This window comes from Monodon monoceros, unplaced genomic scaffold (assembly GCF_005190385.1).
Source record: "Monodon monoceros isolate NGI ecotype Baffin Bay Population unplaced genomic scaffold, NGI_Narwhal_1 Super_Scaffold_5, whole genome shotgun sequence".
Lineage (NCBI taxonomy): Eukaryota > Metazoa > Chordata > Mammalia > Artiodactyla > Monodontidae > Monodon > Monodon monoceros.
Genome location: NW_021703782.1, coordinates 90950763 through 90974139, shown reverse-complemented (window position 1 = coordinate 90974139; position 23377 = coordinate 90950763). Strand labels below are relative to the sequence as shown.

Genomic DNA, 23377 nt, shown 5'->3' with positions numbered 1-23377 from the left:
AACTTTTCTAAAACTTTTATTTCTGTAATAAACCCCATCATTATTATTTTTGTCAGTTGTCTTTTTAGCAGCTTTATGGGGATATAATTCAACTATTTAAGGAATACAGTTCAGTGGTTTTTGATATATTCAGAACTGTGCAACTATTACCACAGTGTTAGAAAATCTTCTCCATCCCCAAAGGAAACCCTACATCTGTTATCAGTCATTCCCTATTTATTCTTTCCAATCCCCTGGCAAACAACTAATCTACTTTTTTGTCTCAGAGATTTGCCTATCCTGGGCATTTCATATAAATGGAATCACAGTGTTTGGCCTTGTACGACTGACTTTTTTCACACAGAATAATGCTTTTAAGGTTCATGCATGCTACAATAGCATTTATTATCATTTTATTTTTTTCTTGCCCAATAATATTCTATTGGTAAGTCCCCTACATACGAACCTTCAAGTTGCGAACTTTCAAAGATGCGAAAGTGCATTTGCATGTCCAGTCGTGTTAGTTAATGTGTCTGGTGTGAACTACTGTACTTTTCAAGGTACTGTACTGTAAGATTTAAAATGTTTTCTTTATTTTTCGTGTTTCTTTACTTTTCTGTCTTTCTGGTTCTCTCTTTTGCGGTACTCTGTTCTGCGAACTCTCGCTGCCTTGAGCTTCTTGGGTTCTCACATCTGCCTCTTTAACTCAGTAAGTTCTGTGGATCCCACCTGGATTTCCCCCGTACTGTGGCTGGACACTCTTGAGGCAGGAAGCTGGGGCAATCATAGGGCTCACCTTGTTCTTTTCCCGCTTCTTAGATGTCCAGTATTTTATAGTTTCTTTTCATTTTTTAGACACACAGTCATCAGGTCCCTGTTACTCTATCTTAGCCCTGTACATTACTTTTCTGTAGAAAATTAAAATACTCATACCACCTCAGGGCACAATAGATGTATATGTATAATCTTGTTGTGTGTATGTGTTTCCCAAATGGGAGTGATATATAGATACCTAATTTCAGTACAATTTAATTTTTATTGTCTGTATAAAATTGAATTGCATGTGAACATAGTTTTAATAACTCAGTTGGCAAGCACTATATTATTAGATAGTTTCTACAATTTTCTAGTAATATATTGCATTAAGCCCTCTTGTAGCAAAATCTTTGTCCTTAATTAACACTTTCCACAGTATAAACTCCTAGTTGTAGAGTTACATACCCTCTGATTCAACGTACTTTTTAGGATCTTGATGCAAACCATACACACACACACATCCATATTGTATTCCAGGAAGATTATTACAGTCTATCTATACCAGAAATAAATTTGAGTGCCAATTCTCTTACGTTGTGGCAAACACATCAGAAAGCTGTCTTCCAGGCATAACCTTTTTATGTTGAGGTACGGTCTTATTTTTATTTTTAAAAATTTATTTTATTGAAGTATAGTTGATTTACAATGTGTTAATTTCTGCTGTATGGCAAAGTGATATATATATATTCTTTTTCATATTCTTTTCTATTATGGTTTATCACAGGATATTGAATACAGTTTCGTGTGCTATACAGTGGGACCTTGTTATGTACCCATTCTATATGTAATAGTTTGCATCTGCTAATCCCAAACTCCCACTCCATCCTTCCCCTCACGCCCCCCCGCTTGGCAACCACAAGTCTGAGGTACAGTTTTAAACCACTCTTCTTCAATTCAGGCCCTCAGAATGGATTTTCATTTACTCTCTGAAAAGAACTTGAAATTTAAGCTACTGGAAACCTTAAGTAATGGAAGATGCCTCTGTCCACAAACTCCTTTGCTGTTATTTTTTTCTTTTTTTAATATATTTACTCATTTATTTATTTATTTTTGGCTGCATTGGGTCCTCGTTGCTGCGCATGGGCTTTCTCTAGTTGCGGCGAGTGGGGGCTACTCTTCATTGTGGTGCGTGGGCTTCTCATTGCGGTGGCTCCTCGTTGTGGAGCACGGGCTCTAGGCGCACAGGCTTCAGGAGTTGTGGCACGTGGGCTCAGTAGTTGTGGCACACGAGCTTAGTTGCTCCGTGGCATGTGAGATCTTCCCAGACCAGGGCTCAAACCCGTGTCCCCTGCACAGGCAGGCGGATTCTTAACCACTGCACCACCAGGGAAACCCTCCTTTACTGTTATTCTGGGCTGAATACTTTTCTTATCACAGCTGTAGACTTCTGCATTCTGGCCAGCTATTTTGACACTTTGCCCCCATCTTCATTTGCTTTCCCTTTTTCCCTCTTTCCCTTCTCCTTACACCCTTCTATTCTAAGTAATCTGGGAATTACTTCTGATTTTAGAAACGTGCGCTTGCTCTTAGAAGGAACTATCCTCCAAGACTTCTCCATTGGCTCTGGTTGGAAGAGTCTAGCTCAGCCTGAGGGTTGGTTATAAAGTTGTAATCTCCTTGTCCTGAAACCTGTGGACTGCAGACGCTCCAGCATGGCTCAGAGGCTCGCTCCATGAACACTCCCCAGTAGAAATGTATCAACCCTATCTATGCTTCCACTTTCTTGAGTGGAACTCTTGATTACCGTTAGTCTTTTCAGGACTCTGGCTCTGGGTCCCTGTACAGTTGGCTGAGTCAAGGCATGCAGATACTAAAGAGATCAGGAGTTTAGACATTGTGGGCCTTGGGTAATGGAAAGAAACAGGGTGGTAGTAAGTAAAGAGTAATTCTTATTCAAAGAGTAATTCTTTTAATTGTCCTGTCTTTCAAGGGGATTTTCTCAGTCTTTTGAGTTGACTTCTCTTCCTTTGTTCTCATCACCTAGTTCTTCTTGCTCTCTCCCTTATGATTGAGCACCATTCTTTTATTTTTTTTTTTTTTGAACTTAGAGGGTGTGTTTCTCTTTTGGCCAATTTCTGACCCATTATTCCTAAACTTCAGATTTCCCCCATTTTCTAAATAATATAGCACAAAGTAGCTTGAGCTTGAAACTGTAAATAGAGTATGGCCAATACATCCTTGGCCCTAGCAGTGACAACTGTTCTGAGATTTTTCTGAAAATTGTGTTTTTACCATTCCTGGTTATTTTGACAAGTTTCAGGATAGCATCGCTCCCCAGCAGGAACACTTTCCAAGAGGGAAAACTGTATGTCTGTCAATACAGTCTTTGAAATCCAAACAGTGAGTTTATTTAAATACTTTTTGGCCAGTTCCTTCAATCTGTAGAATCCTGAACTCTGAACTGTTAAAATACGTGTAAAACAGTGCGACTGCGGTGCTTGTGTTTCTTGTGTGCAGGCAGCGCAAGCAGGATGGGCTAGCTGTATTCCTGCCTTTGAATGCATTAGCTGAGTGCCACGTGGAAAGAACGGTAGACTTTTAGGCCAAATGTAGGTCTGATTGAAAAGCTGGAGAAGCAAATGGAAAAACTGATCCTATATGTGGAAAAGGAAAGATTTTTAAGAGCATGAAATATACTGTCTTCAGTGAGTATATTGAAGGAAGATCTTGGGTCTGATCCTTTGAAGAAGAAAGCTGCTGCCATAGGTAGAAGGTGGTATTTTAAAACAAAACATGAGGAAATTATTTGGTCTCTCAAGTGCTTTTCTGACTTCCTTGTTCTAAATCTGCATGTGAAGCAAATGGACTCTGAAAGTGATCACAGCTTTTTTCATCCCAGCTGGACCATTTGCCTCCCTGGTTTTATGGGAAGCAGTGGTAAGGATAGGAAGCTCAGATAAAAAAGTGTAGCACTGCCATCCCTTTGTCACCCATTTCCCCTTTTCGCTCTTTAAATTTGGCCTGAAATTCCTCTTTTAGCAACTTTAGAAATAAAACAGTATTGATTGACTCTCAAAAGGTGAAGAATGTTTTCTTTCTTCTTGCGATTTCCTGGAGTTTTTTATCTTCGTTTATTACAGTTACATGCATTTCAGTCATATAGCTTTTCTTTCAGTAGTTATAATAGCTGCATTTTTTTGGTCACCGTTATTATCACAGATATCCTTTGTTTACATGGATTGATAAGAAGCTCATGCCGAGGCTCTCCTGAGCACATTAATTTGATTTGACACATGATTACCTGCATTGTGTCATCAAGTGGAGATTTCAGGGTGAAATAAAGCCTGATTATGTTTAATACACGTGCCTTGTTCTCGCTATTGCAGGTAAATGACACCTTGGCTGAACGTATACTTTTTGAGTCATTCTGTATTTCTGACAAAATAATGAAAATTGCTTCTGTGTCTCGTCATCTGTTGTGGCCAAGCTGATGACTGTGTCCAGCCTAAGTTTTTCCCTTTGTGATTTGATTTTTCCCCACTTTGTTTTTTAATGGGAATTCTTTTAGCTCTTGAAGTTGAGTTATTTAACAAGCCTGCATTTTAACTGTGGTAACATATAAATGACATGTAATTTACCATCTTAACCATTTTCAAGTTCAGTAGTGCTAAGTATATTTACATGGTTGTGAAACAGATCTTCAGAATTCTCTTCATCTTGCAAAACAGAATCTCTCTACCTATAAACAATTCCCTGTTCCCTCCTCCCCCAGCCCCTGGCAACTACCATTCTACGTACTGTCTTCTATGAATTTGATTGCGATAGGCACCTCATGTAAGTGGAATCACAAAGTATCTGTCTTTTTGTCACTGGCTTATTTCACTTAGCATAATGTCCTCATGGTTCACCCATGTTGTAATATGTGCCAGAATTTCCTTCTTCTTTAAGACTGAATGATATTCAATTGCATGCATATACTACATTTTGTTTATCCATTCCATCTGTCCGTGGGTTGCTTCCACCTTTTTGTCTATCATGAATAATGTTGCTATGAACATGGGTGTACAAATCTCTCTTTGAGACCTTGCTTTCAATTCTTTTGGGTATATATGCCCAGCAGTGGAATTGCTGGATAATATTATTATTTTTATTTTATTTATTTTTTCAATTTAATTTTATTTTTTAACATCTTTATTGGAGTATAATTGCTTTACAAGGGTGTTAGTTTCTGTTTTATAACAAAGTGAATCAGTTATACATATACATATGTCCCCATATCTCTTCCCTCTTGCATCTCCCTCCCTCCCACCCTCCCTATCCCACCCCTCTAGGTGGTCACAAAGCACCGAGCTGATCTCTCTGTGCTATGCGGCTGCTTCCCACTAGCTATCTACCTTACGTTTGGTAGTGTATATATGTCCATGCCACTCTCTCACTTCGTCCCAGCTTACCCTTCCCCCTCCCCGTGTCCTCAAGTCCATTTTCTAGTAGGTCTGCATCTTTATTCCCGTCTTGCCCCTAGGTTCTTCTGATAATTTTTTTTCTTTTCTTTTTTTTTTAGATTCTATATATATGTGTTAGCATACAGTATTTGTTTTTCTCTTTCTGACTTACTTCACTCTGTATGACAGTCTCTAGGTCCATCCACCTCACTACAGATAACTCAGTTTCATTCCCTTTAATGGCTGAGTAATATTCCATTGTATATATGTGCCACATCTTCTTTATCCATCCGTTGATGGACACTTAGGTTGCTTCCATGTCCTGGCTATTGTAAATAGAGCTGCAGTGAACATTTTGGTACATGACTCTTTTTGAATTATGGTTTTCTCAGGGTATATGCCCAGTAGTGGGATTGCTGGGTCGTATGGTAGTTCTATTTTTAGTTTTTTAAGGAACCTCCACACTGTTCTCCATAGTGGCTGTATCAGTTTACATTCCCACCAACAGTGCAAGAGGGTTCACTTTTCTCCACACCCTCTCCAGCATTTATTGTTTGTAGATTTTTTGATGATGGTCATTCTGGATAATTCTACTTTTAATTTTTTGAGGAACTGCCATTCTGATTTGTGTAGGAGCTGAACCATTTTACATTCCCACTGGCAGTACATAGAGATTCCAGTTTCTCCACATCCTTGTTTATTTTGTTAGCAACCATTCTAATGGATGTGAGGTGTTATCTCATTGTGGTTTTGATATGTATTTCCCTAACAGTGATGTTGACTATCCTGTCAGGTGCTTTTTGGCCATTTGAATATCTTTGGAGAAATATTTATTGAAGTCTTTTAATTTTTAGCTCGGTTGTTTGATTTTGTTGTTGAGTTTTCTTTATATGTTCTGGATATCAATTCCTTTTTAGATATATAACTTGCAAATATTTTCTCCCATTCCATGGATTATCTTTTCACTCTTTTTTTTTTTTTTTCTTTTTTTTTTTTTGCGGTACGCGGGCCTCTCACTGTTGTGGCCTCTCCCGTTACTGAGCACAGGCTCCGGACCCGCAGGCTCAGCGGCCATGGCTCACGGGCCCAGCCGCTCTGCGGCATGTGGGATCTTCCCGGACCGGGGCACAAACCCGCGTCCCCTGCATCGGCAGGCGGACTCTCAACCACTGCGCCACCAGGGAAGCCCCTTTTCACTCTTGATTGTGTTTTTGTGCACAGAAGTTTTAAATTTTGATTTAGTGCATTTTATCTATTTTTCTTTGATTGTGTTCTTTAAGCCTAAGAACTTCTAATCTTTTAAGAAAAGTTTACTTTTATTGTTAAATAACTTCTGTTCCATTTGTTCTTCCAGGGGTACCAATTATTCTTATACTGAATCTCTATTTTCTGTGCTCCACAGCCATCATTTCTAATCAGTCTAGTAACTATTTTTAGTACAAGCACGTGTGACTTTTCTTAAGCTTGTCTTCCATGGTATTAGCTTGGTTTTCTGTAGTGGCACTTCTGCCTGTTGTAGTTTTAAATACATTTTTAGTTTCGGCAGTGATATTTTTTTGCTTTATTTTTAAATCAGTGTTAAAATGATTTAAATGTTCAAATGTTTGAAATTTAAAGTGTCAAATAGCTATATGAGGCTTTCTAAGGAAAAGGAATTCTTTTCTCTCTCTGCCAGTTACCTTCCCCATAGCTACCATTTTCAGTTGGTTTAGCTGCTTCATTGGGTATTTGCATTGCATCACTAAGACTTGTACTTTTTGATACATCGGTTTCAAGTATTGATAGACATCCTTTGTGGACGATGTGCTGCATGCATACTCCCCTCCTGTACCTCTTCATCCTGATATAATTAGGTCGTGATTTTGATCAGGCCATATTCAGTGTTAGTGTTATTATGAACTTGTTAATGTCGTTCACAGTGGAGACATTTAGAATTCATGTAGACTTATATGCATCCTTTTCTTTTTCTGTAAATTCTTCTCCTTTAAATTTTAATTCTTCTTCTTATGTTTGCTTACTTTTTTCTGTGTGCTTAGAATTCTGCGTGCTCATTCAGTCGCAGACTCTGTCAGTTCTAGAAATATCTCAACATACCCAGACAGATGGTTATTCTGCAAACCTACTTTGTGAGTCCACTTACCTGTCATCCAGCGATGTCCTTTCACAAGTAGGCCAGGTATTCCCTTTATTTTTCTCCTGAATCGAGCTCCTGTTCCTGTATCCCATGCCTTCATTTTGATTCGTTTCCTCCCTGTTTTGCAAAGGACATCCTGCAATAAGATTGTAGACTGTAAATCACTTTCTTTATTGTCCATTGTCTTCTAGCTTCTAGATTGCTGTTGAGAAATGCAGGGACTTTCTGGTGCCTAATCCTTTGTTTATGAGCCCCCCCATCACTTTCTGATCAGTTACAGGAATTAAAAAAAAAATCTTGTGTTTAAAAAAATCATGATGGTGTGCTTAACGTGGGCATATTAAAATCGATGCAGGTGGGCAGGTATGCATCAGTGGACCCTTACAGTCAACAAACTTAGGACTTGTCACTTTAGGAAATGTTTTGAGTTTGTTGTTTGATCCTCCCCCCGCCCCCGTTCCATTTCCTTTATTTTTTTTTTATTCTGGAATTGCTTTTATTTGGCGATTAGATCTCCTGGATTAGTCCTCTAGCTTTCTCATTCTTACTGTTCTATTTTCCTTCACTTTGTTTTTTGGCTGTACATTTTGGGCAAGTTTCTTAACTTTATATTCTAATCCTTCTCCTGCATTTCCAGTGATTGGTTTTTAAGTCTCCTGTTTGTTGTTTGAATGGGTGCAGTATCTTCTTCCTGATGTTACTGTTGTTAAGGTCTTTTCATCTCAGATTCAAGAGAAGAATCTTCCAGTCTCAGGCTTTAGATATAAGGCTGGCTTCAGATGCTTAAGATAAATAAATAGATAAATAGAAATAGATAACTACTGAGAAAGACAGGCTATAGCTCTGACCTTCCTCTATCACGTCATCTTGTCCGTCCAGGCTTGAGGTTGAGAGTTTCTTCTGTTTGGTTTCTGCTGAACTCTATAGAGTAGAGAGCTCTCTGAAGAAGGATACACACATTTCAAGTCTGAATTTTTTTCCTACCTGATCTAAATGGCTCTATTTATGTGTAACACTTTTCTAAAATTTTGAGGGTAAATGTATCCACTCCTGGTTTCAGCATTGATGACTGTGTTCCTCCTTTAGTACTTTGTGTTCATCTGTTCTGTTTTGAGAATGGAAGCTTTGAAATCTTTAGTCCTGTAGGCCCCACCCAAAGCTCTGGTTTATCTTCTGCTTCAGTAATACCATTTTCTGCTTTTTTATTGTTTTCTACTTGATCGACTGCCTTCATTCAAGTTCATAATTCATAACATTTTTGTTAATGCCGACTCATTTCTTATCTCATGTTTTTCTAAAGTTCTCTTTTATGTAGTGTACCTATTTCTTAAGTAAATATTTGCTCTGATTCTATAGTCTTCCTTCTCTTGAGCCCCATAATATTTTTCATTTGCCTGGTGGATTTGGATTTTTCTGTCTCTTATCCTTAGAGAATGAAGTCTGTGCATATTCAGTATCAGGTATTACCCTGCATTCTTTCTAGAGACTGAAATGAGTCACTGTTTGACTCAAGTCCAGATGAAGGAAAAAGGTTAGCTTTATAGTAGATAAATTTGCCGGTTAGAAATTCATCTGCCTATGAGGCCTAGGAAAAGAGCCAGCATCGGCTCCAGAAGTAATCAAAGGGAACATTTGCCTCAGAACCAGAGACTTTTTTTTAAGGTATTTGGTGTGGCACTCAGCAATTAGCAAGATCATTGTCACTTGGCATGGCTGCCCATATCAGAAAGCCAGCTGGTAGTGCTTTTCTCCCACATATTTTCTGGGCCAGTCATTATGGCCACATGTAAATTAGAAGTAAATACAGCCAGAGATTACTTGCTCAGTTGGAGCCATGAACCCCTTTTAAGGAGCTGAGTGTATTTTAAATGTACTCCAACGCTCCCTGGCTTAGTTCACTCCAGCCGTCATCCCTCTGAACAGGGAGCATCATTGTGAGTCTGTTGGGGTCTCATTTACTTACTTTCTGTCCACCTAATTACAGTTTCACATGAAGGGAATGTTGAGCCTTAAATGTTCTCCAACCTTCCATATTGATTCTTTCCAGTATATTTCTGGAAGTTTAAGCAATAGCTGGGATCCATCTGTGGCTTCTAGGGTTGATTCAGGCTATTTCCTTTTCTTATATTCAGTTGGTTATTTTCCGTTAATCTAGCACAGAACCATGAGCCTATGTAGCTTTCTTACTTGTAAATGGTATTTATCTATCCATTTTTTAAAATATTATTTTTTTAAATTGAAGTATAGTTGATTTACAATGTTGTGTTAGTTTCAGGTATACAACAAAGTGATTCAGTTATATATACATGCATATCTATTTCTTTCAGATTCTTTCCCTTATGGGTTATTACAAAATATTGAGTAGAGTTCCCTGTGCTGTACAGTAGGCCCTTGTTGGTTACCTATTTTATGTGTGTGTGTATATATATATATATATATATATATATACATTTCGAACTATAGGGAGGGATTTTGAGGTAATTCATACCCAAAGACTGTAAAATGGATGAATGGGCAAGTCAACAGGTGACAAAACTCATATTTTGCAAGTGAGTGGCATTAGATGTAGTTTTGCGGTTTTGACAAGAATGATATACATTAGAAGGCATGCCTAGAATGGAAAATGGAGACAACTAGGGAAGAAGAGAATGGGCAATAGTGATGGCCAAGGGCACCTGCGGTTAATGGAGCTGACTCACACTGCGTTATGGTTTCCTGTACCTGGAGCTCAAGCAAATGAAGTAGAGAGTTACGGTGAGGGCAGGCTATAAGAATTGCAGGTCAGGTATCTAAATACTTGGAAGAGTTCAAAGAGGGATGAATTTCTTTAAAAATTCCATGCAATTCTGTAGTTAGCAGTCTGGGGCTCTGGGAAAGCAGGACACAAGATGTCAAAGTAATCCAGCTTACTTGGCCAGAGACTGAATGACATCATTATTTAGGATATTGTCTTTTTTGTCATCACATCTCTTCCCCCATGATTTGTACAGTTTTGTAAATAGGCTGGGAAGTAAATAGGTTTCATAAATGTAATTTTAAGACATTGCTCCCTGAGAGAGCTATTTTATACCCTTTGAGGTAGTATTGCTTAGCTCTTATATTTTAAGAGTTAAGTAACCATATCCCGTCTTACAAAAGGCTCTTATAATATAAGAATAGGTTCAACATACACTTTGATGAATCTTCTAGTGTTATACACTGTTATCTCAGAAATAAAGATCTCTTCGTCTGAAAAAAAAAGGTTTAACAAAAGCATCAAAACTCGATATGTCTTAGATGCTTTAGGGGAAGACAGTTAATGTTCTTCTTCAAAATATGAAACTAACAATCTGTACTATCTACTATGTAGCTCAGGCATGTGTCACATAAATCAAAACTAGGGGCACATCATGAAAGTTTTATATGGATGAGAGCAGCCCAGGGTGCTCTGTTTCAGGGTTTGGGGAAATAGTTACTCTGCAGAACGTCTGACTTGCATCCTGCTTCCTGAAGGACTTTATGAAATTTTTGCTTTAAAAAACTCCAAGCACTTTCTCACTGTTAATTTTTGTACACTTGGAGGGTTCATCTATGGAAAGGCCCTGGGGTGGGTCCTGGTTCAGGTCTCTGCTCCAGCATTTCCTGACCACATGACTGGGAACAATGCATTGGGTTTCTCATCTATGAAATGAGTTAACAATATCTGCCTTAAACTGTATGTGAAAGGATTGTCCCAGTGCTCAGCATCTAGTAGGTGTTCATTAAATCTCAGTCTCCTGCCCCTCCTCCTTTTGCTGTCAGCAGTGATGCCATATGGCATATTTGTCACATCCATTTCGATATCCCTTTCCCGACTGCAGGCTGGGTGCCCAGCATTCACCTTTTGGGCAACTCTGTGTACTCTGATCATTGAAAATATTTTATGGTTTTATCGCTTAATGATTTAGCTCGGCAGAAGTGATATTGGGCCAGCACACAGAGCGTGAGTCTTTTAGAATAGAATCTCACTTGCCTGCTTGTTTTGCTTTTTGGTTATCATTGTTTATATATTTATATATTATATAACATATTTATATATTCATCTGTCCACTCCACATATAATAGAGCAAGAAGATGTGAATTGTCAATATGTGAGAAGGAAAAAGGAAAAATACAAAAGTAGGGGTGGCACAAAATGTTACCAGAAATAAGTTCAGTATGAAAGAGTGCACCATAGGGCCCTGTAATTTTCCCAGGGTAGGCTCGGCTCTCTGGCACCCCTCATGAAAGAGGAAATACACTCTGTGGATGTGTGCCTTTCTCCTGGGCTGTTACTTAAAATCACAGTGTGATAAACAGCAGGTATTTTTCCCTCTAAAACTGGGACTGAGGAGAGCATCACTGTTGTCTTAGGGCAGCTATGGAATTTTGTGTGGAATGTTAGACCAAAATGTGGCTTGACAGCTTTACTTCTTATCTATTAATAAAAATAGTCACTCTAGGGCTTCCCTGGTGGCACAGTGGTTGAGAGTCCGCCTGCCGATGCAGGGGACACGGGTTCGTGCCCCGGTCCAGGAAGATCCCACATGCCGCGGAGCGGCTGGGCCCGTGAGCCATGGCCGCTGAGCCTGTGCGTCCGGAGCCTGTGCTCCGCAACGGGAGAGGCCACAGCAGTGAGAGGCCCACGTACCGCAAAAAAAAAAAAAAGTCACTCTAACAGAAAGGTAGAGGAAGAAAATAGGAAGGTGCCACAGTTCTAAACAACTAACACCTAAAGTGATTAAAACTACAGTATGAAGGATAATACACAGAGACAGGATAAAAATCAGAATGTAAGGTTCAAAAATCAGAATGTAAGTTGCTGCCAAACCTTGATTGTTTCTTAGGAAACAGTTCTTCTGAGGTTATGTGACTTGCTCAGCATAATCCAGCTAATAGAAAATAGTGCCAGAGGATTTGGCAAAGACTTGGGTTAAATATCCAACTCTGCCATTACTTAACTGCTCAAGACTTGGATCTTGTGATCCTGGTTCATAACTTTTACTATTATGAAGAGTATCATTTGCCCATAGTTTGAAAGTATTCCAGTGTTATCTTGCACGCTGCTGAAACCGGAAAGTATATTTACAGACAAAGCTCCCTGCAGGCAGGGGCAGCCTCAGTTCTATTCATTGTGCCCTTAGTTCACTGTAGATGCTCCATAAATATCTTTTGAATAAAAGAAAGAATATTGTAAGACGGTATGAAAACAACCTAAAAATGAAAAATTTTCTTAAAATGAATGTATTTTCTTAAATTCTTAACCTGGAAAAATGTCCCCTTCTGGACTAAATTGCAGTGTGGAAATTATCACATAGGTCTAGCATCCTCTCTCTAAGGGTATCGAGAGGAACTGAGAAATGCACTCTTCCTCATACATGTGGAAGTCTGATTTACAAAGCTTCCCCCTCCCCCAACCCAAGTACTTTACTTTTTCTTGTGACCGACTCATGTCTATAACTTTGGGGCATCTTGCCTTTCTTTAATCCTGAAAGTGGTAACAAGTTCCCTAAAGAAATGTAAACATGGAACACATTCACTTATGTCTCATCTGGGACTGGGACTTGCTTGCTGCTCTAGGGCTGGTTCTGCCATTAATGAAGAGTAAGGTTCCAGTCATCTCTCTTCTCCAACCCACAGGGTTTTTCATCTGCTAATGGGCAGGGTTGAACTGGGTATCTCTAAGACACTTGATACTATTATTCTTTTTGCCCTTTGTCTATAAACTGTCAGCTCTTAATTGTGAGTCACTCAATTCCTTTGTTATTTAATGGCAGGACGGCTCTTCCCTCTGCCCACTCTCCCTATCTTCACAACTTGAAATCACCTGCCCAAAACATCTAGCTATCATACCAAGTTGGATTCAGACTTATGAAAATACATCAACTGATTCGGTTGAGTGGTACAGAAGTCCTCCCGTGAGATGTTAGATGCTCCCTCCCGGGTTCCTCTTTTCATTAAGCTGGTAGTTGGCATTTGGTATAGGGGATTTTTCACTTCCCGTGGCCAAAGGTACTTCACTCGCATATGCTAGTCCTCTGAGGCTGACGGTGGGTTTTCCTATCCTTTTCCAGGTACACAGTTGCTCCTAGCATGACCGTGATCTGATCAGCAACCACGAGAATCTGACTCCCGCGTGGGGTGCCTTAGTGCTGGGGCCTGGTCACCGCCCACAACTCCAGAGCTGCCATGGCTGCTGCCTCTACGTCCACCCCTGTCATTTCACAGCCCCAGGTATGTGATTCAAACCTGCATAGGTTTGGGCTAATCATAGTTTTGTTGAGTATTTCAACTGAATTTCAGAAAGTGTGTTTGACTTTGGAGATCATGTGTCTCCTTTGAAGTGTCATTTGGTGGGGATTTTTTTGAAGAGTATTTTTGTGAGGGAGGTGCTTATGGTTTTTGGTGCCTAGGGTGTCTGGCTGTTACCGTAGGCATCAAACTCCAAATCAAGACAGTCAGTAGTAAATCCTGCTGTTGGCTTTTTTAGGGTTTATTTTGGAACAGATCTAATCTTTTTTTTTTTTTTTTGGCTGCGTTGGGTCTTCATTGCTGTGTGCGGGCGTTCTCTAGTTGCGGCGAGTGGGGGCTAGTCTTCCTTGCAGTGCGTGGGCTTCTCATTGCGGTGACTTCTCTTGTTGCGGAGCACATGCTCTAGACGTGTGGGCTTCAGTAGTTGCAGCACGCGGGCTCAGTAGTTGCGGCACGTGGGCTCAGTAGTTGTGGCTCGTGGGCTCTAGAGTTGTGGTGCACAGGGCTTAGTTGCTCCACAGCATGTGGGATCTTCCCAGACCAGGGATGGAACCCATGTCCCCTGCATTGGCAGGCGGATTCTTAACCACTGAGCCACCAGGGAAGTCCAGAACAGATCTAATCTTACAACAAGTTTTCTGAATGTTGTCTTGATGTCCTCCTCCTATAATGATGATTATTTTGTCTTGACCTGTTCTAGTAACTTTGAGAAGAAAATGCAATTCCAGAAACTTCTGAACCACAGTAATATGAGTTACTTTTTCTGTCCAGTGAAGAACAGTCACATGGCAAGAACATTGTTCTCACTGTTTTACAGTCTGATCTATTCAAGTATTAACTGGACTCTTTCAGTTTCAGCAGGCAGCATGGTATAGTGGGGAAACAGACTTTGGAGTCATTAGGCCTGTGCTCACATCTCAATTGCTGGATAAGGTGCCTTAGTCATGCTAACCTCCCACAGCTTCCATTTCTTCTCATGTAATCATCTTTCACAGCATGGTTATGGGGATTAAAGGAGAGAAGCTATGCAGAGCATGTAGTACTCAAAAAGTGTGGTTTCCCACTTGCTCTTCCTTTATCTTCGTCTCTTCCTTTTGGACTGTGACCTCTGATCGCATTCATGAGAATCACTTCTAGGTCAAGGTTGAAGAAAAAAGTACACCTTTGAGAAAAAGCCATATTGATTGGAATTTGAATCATTATGATACAAAATATTGTTCCATACTTTTTTTTCTTTGTATCATTTTGCAGGCTAAATTTTGTATATATTTCTTTTTTTTAATTGAATACAAGTTTTATATGATATGGGAGCCTTCATAAGGAAATGAAGATCTGAAGAAACAGACCTATGTATTTTTATGCTGGGTGGGGTTTTATTGGTTTTTTTAAAAATTTTTTTGTTTTTTTTTTTAAGTACAGTTGATTTACAGTGTTATGTTAGCTTCAGGTGTACAACAAAGTGGTTCAGTTATACATATATAGAGAGAGAGCATGTCTGTGTGTATATATATATTTTTTCAGATTCTTTTCCCTTATAGGTTATTACAAAATATTGAGTAGAGTTCCCTGTGCTATACAGTAGGTCCTTGTTGTATATATTTCAGGTAGGCGTGTGTGTGTGTGTGTGTGTGTGTAAAGAAGGGGACGGAGGGAAAGGAAGGAGAGGGAGAAAGAAAGGAGCATTTCCACTTTATTTACTATAAATGCTTTTCTTCTTCTCTGAAAGACCTTGGAATTTTATCACATGGATAGTCGTTGCTGTTCCTTAACATTATAAAGTTTGTAGTATCATTTTCCAGGATGTTTAGTGTTATCACCATCATGTGTATTTCTGTTTTCTGGTAAATGGATCATTGTCTTTTCAACACCTCATTTACTTTGGGTGTTTGGTTTCCATTCCCCTCAGTAGTGTTCTTGGTGCCCAAGAGAGACATGGTAAATGGGTAAAAAGATTTACTGCCTGTTACCTGAGGTCACCATTTCAAAGGCCACTGCACCTGTTCCCTTGCAATGACTATTCTTAGCCTTTCGTGGAGTGAGTTAGGCCCTAGTACAGGTTTTCTGGACAGGGCGTTTCAGCATCCCAGTCTCACTGCTCTCTTTTGTCAGCATTTCCAACAGCATCATCTTATCTACACATCTTCCCTCTTACACAAGCTACTATCAGCCGGTGAGTAATATAAATATTTTTAAATGACTCATTTAATGAAAACGTTTAGCACTGCCCTAGGTAGAAAGAGGTCATATTTAGTATAAACACTTGGGGAAATATATACTCTTGTAAAGTCTCTGTGGGAAAGTAAATTGGTCCAGTCACTCTGGAAAGTAATTTGACAGCATCTGTTAAAATTATAGACCTTTGCACATGCCCTGTTCCCATCTTGGTACCTATGTTAGAAACATGTGAGTCCAAGGAGATGTGCAGGAAGATATTCATTGACGCATTCGTTGAAGGCCAAGAAGTACAAAACTTTCTAATATTCAATAGTAGAAGGACTTAATCAAGTTGGTCACGTTGATATGATTTTAATACTGCAGTTAAATGATGGATATCTATCTCAGCACAGCTCTGTCTCCTCAAGATATCTCGTGGAGGGAAAAGAAAGCAAGATGCAGAATGATACTTACAGGAAGATATCATTAAAACTGTGAAACAAAACCATATGTTTTTAGGGATAAACATATGGTACATTAATGTAAATGTGTATAGTGAAAAGTCTGTAACACACATTGCCAACGGGAAAGAGATTGTCCCCAAGAGGGCAAAAATTGGATCTTGGGAGATGAAAAATCCCTCCAGAGCTTAACCTTGCCTGATGAAATCCTATTCCTTAATTTCTCCTTAGGGAGAGTTTGAATTTAATTAAAATTTCCTCCTTGAGCGTCACCAATAGAAAAAAAAAGTTAAGAAACACTGGTCTAGAAGTATACACAAGGCTCTTCAGTCACATTGCCTAGGTTCAAATCCTGGCTCCAGTATTTCGTAACTGAGCCTGTTGGGGGAGAGGAGAAAAGGTATCCACTCTCTCAGTGCCTTGGTTTCCTCATCTGCAAAATGAGCATCATCATGAAAAAGCCAACTTCATAGGGTGGTTTTAGGGTTGAAATGAGATCATGTGTGTAGAGCTTAGAACAGTATCTGACATATTGCTCAATACATCTCAGTATTGTTCAGCAAGCACTGTGGCAGGCCTAGGGATGCAAGAATAAATAAGATAAAGAAGGCTTTTGCCCTGTCAGAGTTTATAAATGTAGTGGGAAATACACAGATAGGGAAACAAAAAATTAGAATGCTGTGTCACAAATGCTATGATACAGGAAGAATGGGTGCTCTGTGGATAAAGTGGAACACCAGAAAAGACGTGTAGAATCAGGGGAGGGGCTTCTCGAAGGAAGACTGCCAGGCTGGGAGCTTGTGAATGAGGATGAGTTATTCTGGTAAGGGAGAGGAGACAGCCCGTGTGAATGTCAGGCGTCCCAAGGTGAGAGCTCACAGCATTTGCATGTGAGTTCAGGGGTGGTTGCCGTAGACTGGGGTATGAGGTTGTGAGCAGTGATGTCTAGAGCCAGCTCTGCCCCTTTACAAGATCTGATTGTTCAACTTTAAAAGGAATTTCGTGAGCCAGTTGACTTCATGCTTATAGCCTGAAATCAGCCAGGGTGGAGTATTTACACCACAGAAATTGGCAAACACAGGCCCTCATTCCTGAGCACCCATTGTTAAATACTTATCGGCATACTTAAGGTTGTAGAAAAGGTAGATGTTTTAGGTTACAAAGTTGGAGAAGGTTTTGCAGGGTCTCAGAAGCCAAATGAAGGTATTTAACATTAACCTCAAACAAGCCTGTGTAGCTCGTGTGTCTTAGAGCTGGGTTCAGACCTTGACTATTAACAACTGTGTTGAAGCAATTAATTAAAGAATCTCAACCAGAGAAGTGAGTCCCATGATTCTCACCATGTGTTGGGAGCAGTAGTAGCTTCTGATAGTTGGGGGAACTCAAGCCCTCTCGGAAGGAGTCGGCTGTAAGCTGGGGCGTTAGGTCACAGAGAGAGGCAGCTTACCCTTCCGGAGAGATGCAGCTCATTGGGTCACTTGGTTCCCAGGATCCTCTCGCCCATGATGAGCATCTTGATTATATGTCAACTCTTCACATGTAATTTGTGCAGTCAGATTTTAATCCGAGGCTGATTTGCCCTTGCCCCCAAGCCTGTATTCATTGTAGTCTCTCCTATTATCAAGTTTTCCCCAGGTTCAGACAAGGTAAAAGTAATTTAAATACAGCATCTCCTTAGGCAAGGCGTAATAAGCTGTTCACTCAATCAGCTTCACCCGGTATTGTCTGGCACATCAACTTGCATTCTTTTAGAGTGAATTCAGGGACCTGTGCAAAGATAAACCCACATTCAAGTGTGAAAGGCCTGACAATCCTTTCCTAAGACAAAAACAACAATTTTTAAAAAAAGCTTTTGGTTTTGTTTGGTACTCTATTCATTTGGTAACAAAGAGCATTTTTCTAATCAAGGCTGCCTATTACTAGATATAAACTAATTAATATGAACAAAATAGCTGGTGATTGTTTCCAACAATAATAGGGAAGAAAGGTTCATTGTCACTCTTGCTGGAATTGCTGTTTAGTCAGTGAAAGATATGCCTGGTGCTTTGAAGTGGGACAAGTTTGTATTCCCTGCTTGACTCCTGCCTAGACTGTAAGATGGATTTTTGTTTGCTCATGCTGAGAGAGACAGCACCTTGTTCTGAAGCTAGATGCATACTGAGGCGAAACTGGGCTAGCAGCAGCAGGAAGACTGTTTGTAGCTGCTTTGTTGTTCTCCTAGTCAAGATAAAGAGCACCCAAAGGAAGCTCTGGAGATGTGTACAGACAGGAACATGCTCATCCTTTGGTTAAACGAATGCGCTCTTACCCTGCAGGGATGGGAGAATGTAGGGGATGGAGGTAGAATAGGTAACCAATGACCATTTTCTGTTTCTAGAATGCTGTTTAGCAGGACTTTAACGGTGGTTCATCCAGTTACTGTGGGTGGAGTATGGATTAAAAGTTTTATTTTCTTTTTGAATGGAGGGGTCAATAGTTCAATCCATGAATGGGTGGTTTGGGCTCTCTCAAACCGACCGGTATTAGAGATCAGAAGAGGTGTTTAAGAACTTCAAAGGCGTTCGGATCTCACACCTGTGATTCCAGTAAGGAAGGAATCTTTGCCATCAGTATTTTACAAGGTATTTCATTCTTTCTTATTTGCTAAGTGGCTGTCTTGGTTTCAAGCCAAGGAAACGAAGATATTTTGATCCCTTCAAGTGATGTCCCGTAGCTTTCATTAAAGATGTGAATTTGGATAGATGCTTAATGTCTTCATCTTCATCAACAGATTTGTTCCCCTAGTTCTTACCCAGTTCTCTGATATAACTAACAAGTAGGTCTCTACTTGGTGTCTGCTGGAAGACAGGTGTTTTTGAACATCATTACTAATAGGTTTTTAGAGGTTTTATTTCTGATATTAGAGAGTGGATACATTTGGATTGAAGCAATTGAATTCCTTGTTCAGTGGGTTGTGTTTTTTTGAGATTGAAAGACTTCTGTTTTTTTTTTTTTTTTTTTTTTGGAACTTTGTATTAGGCAGTTTTCAAACATTCACAGAAATCAAAAGAACAATATAATGAATCCCAATATAGCCATCACTGAGATTCAACAGTTATTAACATTTGGCCAGACTTGCTTCACCTTCTCCCATTTTGGGGGGATGAAATATTTTAAAGCAAATCCTTGGCATCCTGTTATTTTATCTCAGTCCTCATACATCAATATGCATCTCTAAGAAAGAATTCACTTATATAACCACAGTCCCATTCTTACACATAGCAAATGATAAACAACATTTTAATATCATTTTCTACTCGTCCATATTCAGAATTTCCCAATTGCTTTTCTCAAAAGTGTTTTTGCAGTTGGTATATAAAGTGTTATCTTTTAAAAACACTGATTAGATCAGTTTACTCTTCTGCCTGAAACTATTCAATGACTTTTTAAGGTTTAAAAATGGAATTGTTGCAGTTGTTAAATTATCAGTCCCTAAAGTAAGGGATCATGGCTCTCTTGGTAGTAAGTTTCTTTTGGACTAAAGTGTGAGCAATTACTTGTAGTATGACGTATGTTTCCAGTGCCACATAATGAAGACATAGTGTGGTCTGGCTTCACCTACCCAGAGAAAAGAGAATGCGTGGGCTTAGATCCAGGTGAATTTTGGTTCAAATATAGGTTTAAATCCCTTTCAATATAGATCTCTCTTCAGCTAATTTTTTTTTTAATCTCTAGAATTCAAATAATATACACTGTGCTCACAGATTTAAATGGCAAAATATCTGCTAGGTGCTTTGTACAGTATTAGCCTCTTAATAGATCCCTGACATATGTTAGTTCCTTCCTCTTTCCCCATAATTATTCCCCATAGTTCTTTGCAGGGAGTGAGTGGTTACCTCTACATATGGTCTGTGTGTATGACGCGCTTATGTGTAGTATGCCAGAGGATCCATCAGAGGAAAGCCAAGTTGGATAAACACTCTAAGGAAGACTCCAGTGTATTGCCAGGAATAAATGCGTGTGGAGATAAACACTGAGATTTCTGACTTACTCCACCTTGAACCATGTTTCTATTAGAAGTTAAATTTGTTCTCATATTGGAATTTGAATTCATCTCTGCCCCCTTTTGTGTTTATAAACACAGATAAAGTTTGAGAGGATATCTTATTTCAGAATCCAAGGGCACATTTGGAGTCTTCTATTCATAAGACAAAATTTTACTGGGATACCTAGGGCAAACCACAAATGAGACCTTTCATGTTTGTTTCTTTTTCTTTCTAATTGGTTTAGTCTTTAATGATTAATGGAGCCAATTCTTTATCCTTCAGAGTGATGTGGCTTCTTCCCTCTTACTGCCCATGATGGGGCTCTTGGCCTATTTTCCTTTTTACACTCCTAGCTTCTCCAGTTGTTTTGCTTTGAACTTTAGTTGCAGCTATTCCATGAATAAATGCTCAGGTGGGAAAATGCCCTGCTGTTTTTACCAGCTGAGGAGATGGTAATCAGAGGGTGCAGGGGAGTTTTGTCTTTTGAGAACTGTACCTTGCTGTAATAAGACTGTCATTTAAAAATTCCACCTTGGATGATACTACCAAGTGGTGATACTGAGTGATGCTACTACCATTTGGTAATCACATAGCATCCCTTAAAGAACTGCCTGTAAGTTAGACTTATTCCATTTCGTAAATGATTATCCTGGGCAGGCTCAGGCTGGGAGAGAAGTGATAGTGGGTTGTTATCTGCTCCTTAGCATCCGATAAAATGTTTCTGAAAGGGATGAATTCCTGAAAGGCAAGGTTAGGTATTAAGCAACTTTCAAAGATTCAGACAACCTTTGGTAGCAAGAGCACCTGTCCTGTAGGAAGAGGGACAGGGTATGGTTGTTGGTGAACAAGATAGCTGCCCCATTTAAAAGTATTTGCACTGAGATGAACTTCCACCAGCCAGCATAGGGAGGTTCGAAGCCTTAGTTCAAGCCTGGGAGAAAAAGTCATTCATCTGGATTCAGGTTTGGGCCCCAACTCCAAGGGCTTTGCATATTCTAGAACTCTGTTTAGCATTACCTTAACTGTGGTTGATCAAGTTACTGAAGTCACCTGGCAAAAACCTGGCAAAAACAAAGGGCCCAGAAGAAGCCCAGCCCTATGGTCTGTGCTCTGGGCTTACCTCTGACATGCTGGTTTGTATATGGATGCACAGTGGGAACTCAGGACTCAGAGGTTATGGTCAGGCATAGATGTGACAAGTCAGATGGAGACACTCAGCTGCTGGTCAGCTCACTGTCTCATTCAAGACCAGCTTGGAAAAGCAGAGCAACACAGCCTGCAGCTGGGAATTCAACTCTATATCAGCAGAGAAAAAAGGTAGAAAGAACAAGGTGGCGAATGACAGGGAATCTGAGAGGTTGTAGTCCTGTTGTTCCAAGATGTTTAACTCAAATGATGTATCCGGAATATACATTTATTCTTATGAGAACTTTTCTGCATGATTTTTTTCTCAAACATATTAAAAAATTGCGTTAAGTATTTAAAATATTAAAAACTGCCTCTTTTCAGTTGCACATCTTACTGCTTTCCTCTAAGCTAGTCACAGAAAAAGCATCGAGAAGCTGTTTGTAAGAATAAGAGAATACAGTAAGTATGGGTAGTAGAATACAACAAGAACTTAAAGAATAGGTATACAATCCTATTTTTTAAAAATTGAGAGGCGGGGCGCGGTAACGGACGCCTGGACCCCGTGGCGGCAGCGGCGAGTTTAGTGAGGCCTGGCAGGGCTTAGAGGCCCGGCCGGCCCGTGGCCGCAGCCGCGGAGCCTGAGGCCGGGGCGTCGTGCGCAGGCGCTACCCGGCTGGGCCGCGAGCCGCCCGCGGCCTCGGCGGCGAGGCCTTCCTGATGCCGGTTGGGGCTCTGCGGAGCAGAGCGGAGGATGCGCCCGGGGCCGCGGGCGTGGTAGAAGGCCAGCGGCCCGCTCCCCCGCGGGCGGTGGATGCGGCGGCGGCGGCAATGGACGCCCTAGAGGAAGAGAGCTTCCGGCTGCCCGTCTCTTCGCCTCTGATGCAGAATTTGATGCTGTGGTTGGATATTAAGAGGACATTATCATGGATGGTGAGTTCCAGCTATTACAGAGGAATTGCATGGACAAGTACTACCAGGAGTTTGAAGACGCAGAAGAGAGTAAGCTCACCTACACACCTACTTTTAACGAATATGTTTCTTTGGTAGAAAAGTATATAGAAGAACAGCTGTTGGAGTGGATTCCTGGATTTAACATGGGGGCTTTCACTACAGCTTTACAGCACCATAAAGATGAAGTGGCCGGTGACATTTTCGACGTGCTTCTCACGTTTACAGATTTTCTAGCTTTTAAAGAAAGCTTTCTGGACTACCGAGCAGAAAGAGAAGGCTGGGGACTGGACTTAAGCAGCGGTTGAGTGGTGACTTCATTGTGCAAATCATCTTCTATGCCAACTTCCCAGAACAGTCTGCGACGCTAGGTCCCACCTGCAGGTAATGGGATCTTTCTAGACATCACCAGGCCAAAAGACTGGGAGAGGCTTTGGCTAATGATGTCAGAAGAATATGTCTTGGAAAGACTGACTCTGTTCTACAACTCTTCACTAATGTTAAGTATTGATGGGTCAGAAGAAAATTACCTGACTTCCTGGACACGTTCTTGTCTTCGGTAACCCTCGTACTCCTCCCTGAGTAGATGCCTCTCGCAGGAGCTTCTGAGTCTGGCTCCTGCATCAAGCCCAAGACCAGCATTCCACCTGGGGGGCACTTCCCCAGCATACATGTTGGTGTGCCCATGTTGGAAGAACCCTATCATCAACTCTCTTGGCCCAGCAGGCCTTGCATGTCCCATCAGGCTTTTTGTGCACTCACAGCTTTTTATATGGGTCAGAGTTTCAGTCCTGCAGCCTCAGTGGGGTTTTTGACTGGAAGTATTTATCTAGGGGTTAACTCAAGCTAGCTGCCCATCTCAAGATTTCTGAAAATCCTATCACATTTAGTCTTGGCTGTAGGAATCAACTTAGATTCCCTTTACCTAAAAGGTGCATGTGAAAATCAATTCCTAGTCTTACATGTACAGTCCTTGTATCACTGTCTTCTGCTGGTCCTGATGTAGTCCCATTGTTTCTATAACTCTCGTTTACGTGTTTTTTAAAAAATATTTTTATAGATGAATACTCAGGCTAACCTAGTGGATATAATCTTGGAACT

At 40.3% G+C, this 23377-nt stretch overlaps 1 protein-coding gene and 1 pseudogene across 2 annotated transcripts in view; both read left to right on the top strand.

The window, feature by feature from the left end:
- The window catches only part of LPAR1 (lysophosphatidic acid receptor 1), a 156269-nt gene that overhangs the window by 58267 nt on the left and 74625 nt on the right, over positions 1-23377 (top strand). For both annotated transcript variants that reach the window (XM_029203183.1, XM_029203184.1), the window contains one exon: positions 13383-13542. In XM_029203183.1, coding sequence (XP_029059016.1) covers positions 13498-13542 — 45 coding nt within the window. In that variant the 5' untranslated portion in view covers positions 13383-13497. The remainder of the gene's footprint in view (positions 1-13382; positions 13543-23377) is intronic.
- LOC114884291 lies at positions 22252-22584 on the top strand (annotated as a pseudogene).